Source organism: Chaetura pelagica, unplaced genomic scaffold (assembly GCF_000747805.2).
Source record: "Chaetura pelagica isolate M959 unplaced genomic scaffold, ChaPel_1.0 scaffold176, whole genome shotgun sequence".
Classification (NCBI taxonomy): domain Eukaryota; kingdom Metazoa; phylum Chordata; class Aves; order Apodiformes; family Apodidae; genus Chaetura; species Chaetura pelagica.
This window is the reverse complement of record NW_009953484.1, coordinates 1016992-1027486: the sequence shown is the minus strand read 5'-3', so window position 1 is coordinate 1027486 and position 10495 is coordinate 1016992. Positions and strand designations below refer to the sequence as shown.

At 40.7% G+C, this 10495-nt stretch overlaps 1 protein-coding gene across 1 annotated transcript in view; it reads right to left on the bottom strand.

Moving 5' to 3' along the window:
- The window catches only part of METTL14 (methyltransferase like 14), a 21929-nt gene that overhangs the window by 10821 nt on the left and 613 nt on the right, over positions 1–10495 (bottom strand). Inside the window, exons 2-5 of the mRNA XM_009998574.1 lie at positions 10247–10335; positions 9444–9531; positions 1994–2074; positions 1524–1611 (exon numbers count right to left, since the gene is read on the bottom strand). Of these exons, the coding sequence (XP_009996876.1) occupies positions 1524–1611; positions 1994–2074; positions 9444–9531; positions 10247–10335 (346 nt within the window). The remainder of the gene's footprint in view (positions 1–1523; positions 1612–1993; positions 2075–9443; positions 9532–10246; positions 10336–10495) is intronic.

Below are 10495 nucleotides of genomic sequence, written 5' to 3'. Positions count from 1 at the left end.
AAATTTACAACTTTAAATGCTAACAATTTTAAAACAAAGTAAAAGCAAAGTTCTTGGTATCTAACCTTATTGGCTCTTATTACGTGTACATAAAACATCTGACAGTTACTCTTTTCCTAAAATATATAACATCTTAAAAACATGAGTTTGCACTGCTGTCTTGTTTCCAGCCAGTGCAAGTCAAACACTCCTAACCAGCAGAAACAGCAGTCAGTTATCAGCAGCTATGCAACAGATACAAGAGAATTTTCAACCAACGTGACTCCAGTTGTTTTGGTTTGTTAAATAACCAACAAATAAAGCAAATGAGCCAAAACAAACCTCACGGGTCTCTCTCCCTGTCTTTCAACAGCAACCTCAAAAAGATGTAACTGGGTGTTTTGAAACACCAGCTTCCCTCTAACTTTTTGTAGGGTCATGTCCAATTACTAAGTAGCACCTAAGCAGTCTTTTGATGTCATGTAGAAAATGTATGCTAATCAATACGCAACTTGACATACCTCATGTCTCATAAAGGTTCTAGACCACCTCCTGCTGCTGACACCTGCATTTCCGTATTAACACTCATTAACCAATTTATCTGGTCCCTTCCAGTTCTTTGAGCAGCAAACAAGTCAGAGGAAGTAACATGGGCTTCTACTTCTTAGGACTCATTTCAACGAACTGTGTGTAACTATTTCAAGTGCGTAACTGTGAAGCCCAGATGCTTGTCAGAGACCGACACAGACCTGAGTCAAAAGAGCATGCTTTTCGTACTAAACATCCAGATGTGTTTCACAGAAGCATTCACAAATAACAAAGAAACAAACTAATTGCCTTCATAGGTTAACAAAACCTCTTTAGGCTGGCATCTATAAACAAAACACACTTTCTCTACCTATCTTTAACTCCATTAAATACAGATCTGTTGCAGAAAACTGCAGAAGGAGGTGTCCTGGTTTTTTAAAAAAACAAATACCTACCAGGCACCTATTCTGGCAATCAGCAGCAAACCATATGTTAGTTTTAGAAAGATAAAATTCAGGTCTAACAAAGTAACATGTCAGTAGTAAGTTCAGTGGTGGCTGGATGAACACGAAGTTAAAGAACAACAACTTCTAAACTCAGTAATATGTTGAACCTTCTAACGAGTTGTCAGCAGCTACATAATTTAGCTGGTAAATATTATCCACAATGCTTACTGACTTCAGTATTTTCCATACTTAACACACTAAATGCATTATTGGTGGCAATATGGTCCAGGAAACAGCTGAACTCATCAGTCAGTTATTCAAGCTTTCAAAGGTTTCAAGATTTGCTCAACAGACTCATCTACTTTCTGCAACCAAGAGAGATTAGTTTTTTTTAAATCTTCCTAGTTAAATACTTCAGAATAAAGACAAGAGTAAGAGGCTTGGTAATAATCACCTCCTAACTGATTAAAAAGAAAATAATTATTTTAAATTTATATATTTATACACATGCACACAGAGAGACTAAACTACCAAGTAAAATGCAGCTACATCTCCTAGCCTATGACATACCAACATCTCTGATGAAGTTCTGGGGTCTGTGTCCTGTGTCCACAAAGTGCTGGCAGTAGTCATTGTGTGGATTCAGGCTCTGAGTACCCTGGAGAACAAAAGAGAGTTCAGTGAGAGCAACGGGGAGATAACTGGACACACACACACATTACATGTGTTAGTCTCATAAATAAGTAATAGCAGGGTTTGGGGTTTTTTTTCAATGTGCCTTTGTGAGCTATGCTAGTCAAGACTGTCACTGTGGTTTTAGTTCCAAATCAAGGCCACCATTGCAAGCTGACTCAGATCTTTAGACAGGTCAATACAAACACTAGTTAGTCATACCTTTCAAAAGTAACTTTTCCGTAGATGTGAATGCTTGTCATTTACTTCAGCCTTTAAAGATCTATTTCAAATACCATCCATTGCATAAAGAGTTTAACACAACTATGCCAGCTTTGGACAGCCTTCTAATTGCAAAAACACCTCACCTTAAGGAAGGTACTGGAATCTTTGTAAATCTCTTCTTCATAAGGCAGGTTCTCTTCATCTTGCTGCAGCTCTACTTCATCCTTGGAAATAAAGCAGATGTTAAAATTATGCAAGATCATGCTGTTTCTCTCCTCATTATGATTCTGCTTTTTAAGAAATGTGCTGTCTACAAACAGAAGTCTCCTCAAACAGCAGATCCTAAATGATTCCAGCTCCAGTTTTGGAGAAGAGAAAGATTACCTGTTCCCCAAAAGATGTACCTCTCTCATTAACCAGGAGAGTATTACTGGGAAAGGCCTCTGAAAGAAGAATCCCTTCATTTCTAAATGCTGACAGTGTAGGCAGTGTTTTACAAGGTGCAGAAATTTTTATTTTTTTTTCCAAAAAAATTCTCTTCTTGGACTAAAGCCAATTACATATTTTCTTGATATTCTTCTGTAGCAGAACTTTTGAACTTTTATATCCACTCAGTCACCTCTTATGTTCCAAGCTTAGCACCTGAAACCATCTCCTCTATATGAGCCTGTTAAAGTCCACACTTTATAGAACGAACACATGCTACCAGCCAGTATTTCATTTGGACTGTCCTAAACATTAACTTTAAAATTCTCATTTTGTAGCCTCAAAATTTACAGAAAACAGGAAATATATTGCAATTATCTTTCCCAATGAGTGTCACAAACTTTTTGCTCATCAGAGAGTTTACCACCTTTGGAAGAAAGGGCAGGCAACTCAAGATAAGTACAGGGATCTTTTATGAGGTCATACAGAGAGAAAATTAGAAAGGCCGGGGGGGGGGAGGGTGCGGGGAACATTGCAACTAAGGATGAGGAAAAGGCTGAGATACTTAATGTCTTCTTTGCCTCTGTCTTAAACGGTCAGATCAGCTACCACCAGGGTGTTCAGCCTCCTGAGCTAGAAGATAAAGATAGAGAGCAGAACAACCTCCTCATAATCCAGGAGAAAACTGCTAAGGATTTGCTACAGCATCTGGACACTCACAAGTCTATGAAGCCAGATGAGATCCACCCAAGAGTACTGAGGGAGCTGGCAGAGGAGTTTGCCAAGCCTCCTTCCATCATTTATCAACAGTTTTGGTTAACAAGGGAGGTCCCAGATGACTGGAGGCTGGCGAATGTGATGCTTATCTACAAGAAGGACCCAAAGGAGGATGCAGGGAACTACAGGCCTGTCAGCCTGACCTCTATACCAGGGAAAATCATTGAGAGATTAATCTTGAGTGCACTCACATATCAAGTGCAGAATAGCCAGGTCAGACCCAGATCAGAACCCAGGTTCAGGAAAGGCAAGTCCTGCTTGACCAACCTGATCTTTTTTGATGATTAGGTGACCCATCTAGTGAATGAAGGAAAGGCTGTGGATGTTGTCTACCTAAACTTCAGTTAAGCCTTTGACACTGTCCCCCACAGCATTCTCCTGGAGAAGCTGGCAGCACATAGCATAGACAAGTGCACTCTGGTTAACTGGCTGGATTGCCAAGCCCAGAGAGTTGTAGTGAACAGTGCTGGATCCAACCGGCAGGCAGTCACCAGTGGTGTCCCCCAGGGCTGTTTTGGGAACAGTCATTTTCAATATCTTTATTAATGTTCTAAATGAGGAGACTGAGTACTTCCTCAGTCAGTTCATAAACAACACCAAGTTGGGTGGGAGTGTTGATCTGCTCGAGAGTAGGAAGGCTCTGCAGAAGGACCTGGACAGGGTGGCTCAATGGGCCAAAGTTCAGCACGGCCAAGTGCTGAGTCCTGCATTTTGGTCACAACTGTCCTGGTTTGAGCCAGGATGAAGCCAATTTTTCTTTTTACTGATTTTTTTGCAATGCTACAGGCCTGGGGCAGAGTGGCTGGAAAGCGACCCAACAGAAAAGTACCTGGGGGTGCCAGCTGACAGTCAGATGAACATGAGCCAGCAGTGCGTCCAGGTGGCCAAGGTCAATAGCATCCTGGCCTGAACCACAAAAAGTGACAAGCAGGACCAGAGAAGTAACTGCTCAGTGTACTGGACACTGGTGAGGCCGTACCTTGAATACTGTGCTCAGTTCTGGGCCCCTCACTACAAGAAAGACATTGAGGTATTGGAGCATGCTGAGAGTAGAGAATAATCCCCATGAGGAGAGGATAAGGGAACTGGGATTTAGTTTGGAGAACATGAGGCTCAGGGGACACCTCATTGCTCTCTACAGCTACCTGAGGTAAGTAACAGTAAGACTACAGGAAACGGCCTGAAGCTGTGCCAGGGGAGGCTTAGACTACATATTAGGAAGAATTTATTTACCAAGAGTAGTCAGGCTGCCCAGGGAGCTGGGGGAGTCACCATCCCTGGAGGTATTCAAGAAAGCATAGATGTGGCACTTCAAGGCATGCTCTAGTGGGAATGGTGGGTTTTCAAGGTTGTGTGTTGTTGGTTTTGTGGGGTGTGGTTGTGTTTTTTATTTCTTTTTCCTGGATGGACAGTTGAACTCAGTGATCTTAATCATGACGATTCTGTGTGATTCTGTGACTTTTGCAGTTGCAGCTCAGAGACCCACACACAAAACAAAACACTGCAAGCACAGAGTAAAGAAGCCATACCTTGAGATTCACATTTGAGTAAGAAACTTTCCTAAGGTTTGAAGGTATCTGGCTAATCTAGCTTTTGCTTTGCAGTTCTCCAATACAGTTGCTGGAGCGTTTCCAGAGAAGAGCAACCAAGCTTGTGAAGGGTCTAGAGAACAAGTCATACAGGGAGTGGCTGAGGGAACTGGGATTATTTAGTTTGGAGAAGAGGAGGCTGAGGGGAGAACCTCATTGCTCTCTATAGTTACCTGAAAGGAGGTTGTAGTGAGGTGGGGGTTGGCCTCTTCTCCTTAGTGATTAATGAGAGGAATAGAGGAAAATGGCCTGAAGTTGCAGCAGGGAAGGTTTAGACCAGATATTAAGAAAAATTTATTTACCACAAGAGTAGTCAGGCACTGAAAAGACTACCCAGGGAGGCAGTGTCACCATCCCTGGAGGTATTCAAGAAAGATATAGATGTGGCACTTCAGTGCATGCTCTTGGGGCCACAGTGCATTTTTTGTGGGGTGTGTGTTGTTGGTTTTGTGGGGTGTGTGGTTGTGGCTTGTTTTGTTGTTGGTTTGGCTTTTTTTCTTTCCCATAGGTGGATGGTCAGACTCGGAGATCTTAAGAGGTCTTTTTCAACCATAATGTTCCGGACCTTCTTTGCATTGCCTGTGCCCTGCGTTTGATTAGTGTGAAATTGAATTATCTTTTTTCCCCAAGTTGAGTCTGTTTTGCCCAGGACCTTAATTGGTCAAGAACCCTCCTTGTCCTTTGTGTCAACCCATGAGCTTTGTCCTCCTCATCCCAGAGTGAGTAGGGGGGAGAGTTGAGTGAGCAGCCATGGGGCTGCTCCTCTGTTGTCGTGTTGGGCCCAAACCACAACACATGACAATCCTGTGATCTACTGTATTTCAGTAGGATACATATGCTCTTTCATATGTTATTGATTACAACAGAAATCTTAATCAGTTAATATAGTGCTTCATGTGAGGAGAAAAGCAGCTGCAAGGCTGAAATTTTTTTTTTGTTTCTTTCCCATAGGTGGATGGTCAGACTCGGAGATCTTAAGAGGTCTTTTTCAACCATAATGTTCCGGACCTTCTTTGCATTGCCTGTGCCCTGCGTTTGATTAGTGTGAAATTGAATTATCTTTTTTCCCCAAGTTGAGTCTGTTTTGCCCAGGACCTTAATTGGTCAAGAACCCTCCTTGTCCTTTGTGTCAACCCATGAGCTTTGTCCTCCTCATCCCAGAGTGAGTAGGGGGGAGAGTTGAGTGAGCAGCCATGGGGCTGCTCCTCTGTTGTCGTGTTGGGCCCAAACCACAACACATGACAATCCTGTGATCTACTGTATTTCAGTAGGATACATATGCTCTTTCATATGTTATTGATTACAACAGAAATCTTAATCAGTTAATATAGTGCTTCATGTGAGGAGAAAAGCAGCTGCAAGGCTGAAATTTTTTTTTAAGAGGTACTTTAAACACACTGAAATACAAGATGGAGAACTAGTTTTCTCACAGAAAAGAACTTAGCTTCTCCCTCGACACTCATTTTAAGTCAAAATATGCAGAAAAGGGGCTTTTATTACTGCAACATTTACTCTATGCTACATAAGCTGTCTGAATGCAGAAGTAGAAATTAAGTGTTCTCCCTATTTTGATGCATTTAGCTGTTAAAATTTTTAAATAAGTTCTCTTTCCAAATGTGAGCTTTGAACCAAGTTAACAGGTCACAGACTCCCACTCCCCATTATTCAGGTGAAGGACATACAAAGACAATAGCTTTTTTTTGTTAACCAGACCAAAAAGAGAAAAATTACTATCAGAAACAGCAACAATGTTCACAAGGAATGAACAGCAGACAAGCAGCAGCAACTGTTATTCAAGCAAAAATAAAGCTGAAAGTTGAATTTCATGACAAATTGCTTACACCATCATAAGCTTACACCTGTTTCCCTTCTTCCTCTAAATCTTAGCCTTTTGATGATAAGCACACATTAGGCACCTACTTCTGAATCATCTCAGTTATCTTCATGCCTTCATAAGTCATTTTTAAAAAAAGTTGTGCCCACAAAAAATAAAGCCCACACCACCAGCCTTCAAAGGGAAAAGAACACAGTCAAAGCAGAGACAGAATGAAATTATTAATATATTAGGTTATGGTAATAATCCTTGTTTTTCAAATCTAGCATATTGTTGCTGAGTAAGGGAAACAAAAACTACCCACAATATTCAAGCATTAAATTTTTTCAAATGACTAAGAGATACACCAAGCAATTATCATGGTTCAAACAAGTAAGATGTTTTCAGCCTCCAGAAGAGTCTGGCATGGAAGCATTCCAAGCTCACAGGCCACTGCTTGCAGAAACAAAGTAAAACCAGCCCTGATTATATTAGGCAGGCAGACAGCAAATTGTACCACAGGTGTTTCTTTTTACTTGGTACAAAGTTAAAACTTTGCAAGCTTTTTGCCGCAAAACACCCTTGATACCAGATGCTCATACAGGTGCAAACAATTGCATAAATTCACATGGGGAAGGGGAGAGGTGGAGCAACAATTACAGCACTCAGAAGGCTAAAAAAAGCCTGGGAGTTGCAGCAGTTTTGTCCCATTGTCTGTAACTTCCAAGGGAGCTCAACTAAACCTGGTACAATTGCTACAGTACCACAAAACAAAGATTATTGCAGAATTTCTTTAGAACCACAATTCAACTTTCTGATCTTAAAATATCCATATGTTTTTTGCTAAAAAAGCGTTTCTTCCCATGTCCACATTTCTATGGTTTGCAACGCAGGGTCAGGCTCCAAGACAAAAGTCAAGCTGCCAGCAATAAGCTTAACGAGCTGCCTTGCTGCCCTTTATTTCTAGTTCAGCCTGACTCTTTATTATGAACTATCACTAAAAAACAAAAGCAAACACACCAAAAAAGGCCTTTTTTGTATCAGATGTTGTTGAATGGCTGAGATTAACATATTTCATCTTTAATCTCAGAAAAACTGCTCTCTAACTTCCCTCAGAGAAAAAGTTCAGCCTTCTCTAAAAACATCAGCATAAGGTATTTAGATGTCATCTGCTCACCTCCCATTTGAAACACTACAAACTGACAGAAAACCTCTAAAGCACCCAGCTACATTTGTTTAAAGGCTTCATGCCCACATCTGCACACTCTACCCCTGCAGACTCTGCACCATCAGGCTGCATCACAGTAAACAAAATGTTGTATCTTCACAGCAACCCACTTTCACCAGCAATTACAGCTGGATGCTCAAGCTCCAGCTAGAGCAGTAGAGGTTTGAGAACATATTCATTGCCAACAAATCTGAAGTCAGGGCACAAAAATTCTAAAACATGTTGAAAGGATTAACTGCTACCATCATGCAGAACCCAACACTGAAAGTCAAGGTTTGAGAGACATATGAGTCACTTTAGATTGGAAATACCCAAACCTAATTTTCCTAACAAAGCCAACACACTTGCAATATTTGTCTGCAACACTAATAGTTAAGTCTATTATTACTTTTGTCTACCAAACACAATCCAATAGGGCTTGATATCATAAGAATCTAGATTTTTGTACCAGTTCATATTACAAAACTAAATTTAAACAGGCTCAAAGTACTAATGAAGAAGTTACATGACAGGATTTTACTAAATTCTTATTGCCTTGCCAACAAGGAATTAACAACACCTGCAGAAAACAGCTGATGACTCCACAATAGATATTCTGCTTGGGGGTTTCAAGTTTCTTAAATCTATTAATCTGAGACAGTTATTAACATATTCTTCAGTTTCTAAAATACAGCATGCATCTGGCCACTTGCCAGTGGTTACTACAGACCATTTCAGGGTAAGTCTTCTCCATGCTAATGAAAATTTAATGACAGATTCATAGCACTTTGACAATTGACATGACTTACCCATAAATATTCCACAGAAGAAAAATATCAGTTGTTTAACCACATACTTGGTGAAGGAGTAAAATAACCTGATACAGGCCAACCACTAATGCAAGCATAAAACTCCCAATTACAGTGTGCAGTCAGTGCACATACTCGGTAAATCCCTTCTTTCAAATGGTGACTTAATTGATTTGCTAGACGAGATACCCAAACCACACTTACAATGTCTGTCCACTTACAAAGACTTTAGTAATTCATCATTAAAAAAATGACCTGTTAGCAAGGACTGCTGGTTCTTGGATGAGCATTTGAAAAATGAAAGGCACAACAGTCTGGCAACCACTCATACTTCAGTGACCATGGAAGTGTTTTCTTTTGGGTTTTGAACTGAACTTTTCCTGGATATTTGGGATACTTACAGCACAACAAAAACCAAGCCTCTTACTTCCATTCCCTTTGAATTTTTTACTTGTTCCATTCATCCAGAACTGCATGATTTTGCATTTAACAGGCAGGCTGGAAGACACCCTCAGCCTCCCTGTATCTCATCCAATGGCTGGTGCCTCTTGCTAGATGCACACTTTTCATATCACAGAAAGAAATTCTGGTCAAGATTTATGTTCTTTGGGTACCCAAGAGCACAGAGAATTTACCACATCTTCCCATATAAGACAGCCAGCCATGCCACACACTGCCTTTGGCTGTGGGCACTATCACCTAAGCCTCCTTCCTCCCAGAAGACTCTAAACTAAATTAAGCCTCCAACCACTGGGTTCTGGTGCCTGTACAGCTCAATGCACCTAAGTCACATCTGAAGACAACCACTTTGCATTAATCCTCCCCTCTTAGATCTCTGCAGTGGAAAATAATCCAGGGAGCTGACACCGAGGGACATATGTGCACTTTTGTTTATGTGCACATACATACTTTAAAAATCCCTGACAGACACATGAACACCACAGAAAAAGCAACTTTTCCTTTTGCTATTACCTTATATTCTTCAATCTCTTCTTCATCAGCTTCTCCCTCATCTGGGTATTTGCGTTTTGCATTTGGTGCAGAAGTATCATAAGCAGCCCTACAAAGATGCAAAAAGAATTATCATATAAACAGTTTCTCTCTCCAAACCAAACATTTCAGAAATCTCCTATAATCTGTCTTTACTACATGTTACTGTTACAAGTTTGAAATTACTGTGAAACTTCACATATGCGAAGTTGTTCCTCTGTGTATTTGAGACTGGCACAACTTCTTAAGGACAGAAGTCCTGAAAACAGGTATCTTGCTTCCTCATTTTTCTGTTCCAGAAGATATATCCTATTTTAACCATGCATCTACAAAATTAAGCATACTCACACAAGAAACATACCGTTACATATGAGAATTAATACACACTAGCTACTACGTCCTAGAGGTATCTGTTGTTCCATAAGAACTTTTAAACTAAATTGCCCTGTAACTGCTCCTGAGAGAAAGCATAAAGGTTCTAGGGCAATGCAGAAGGCATATTTCAAATTCACGCCTCAGTTTTGCTCCACAATAGTTTCTCAATATAAGAAGCAAAAGTTTGCCCTGTCTTTCAAATTACTATTAAAAGTGAATGACTGAACTCCATACTCACCTTACTCAAAGGTCACATTTGAGTAATTAAAGCATTTTATTTTCACTAAGTTGCATGCTTTTAAATACCTGGTAAGATTTTATCTTGCTCTCTTCAGCACAACCTCACCCTATTTCGAAGACTTCCATTGCTATTAAACCCCCATAATTTCTGACAGAAACTGCACACTAACCGACACGTTTCTCTTGCTTCAGCGATCTCCCGCTGGTCATCTTTACTGTTCAGCACGGCTCCGATACTGTCTGCGTTTTCAGCTCCCAACTGAACAAAGGGCAAGATCAATTCAAGCCACAGTTACTACCGTATTAAACAAACCAAACCATCAAACAGAAGAAACCCAAGCAGTAAGACTCAGAAAGACAAAGGGCCGCTCTCCAAACCTGACACCCCCCTCATCCGCCAGCCTCGCCTGCAGGCCCCC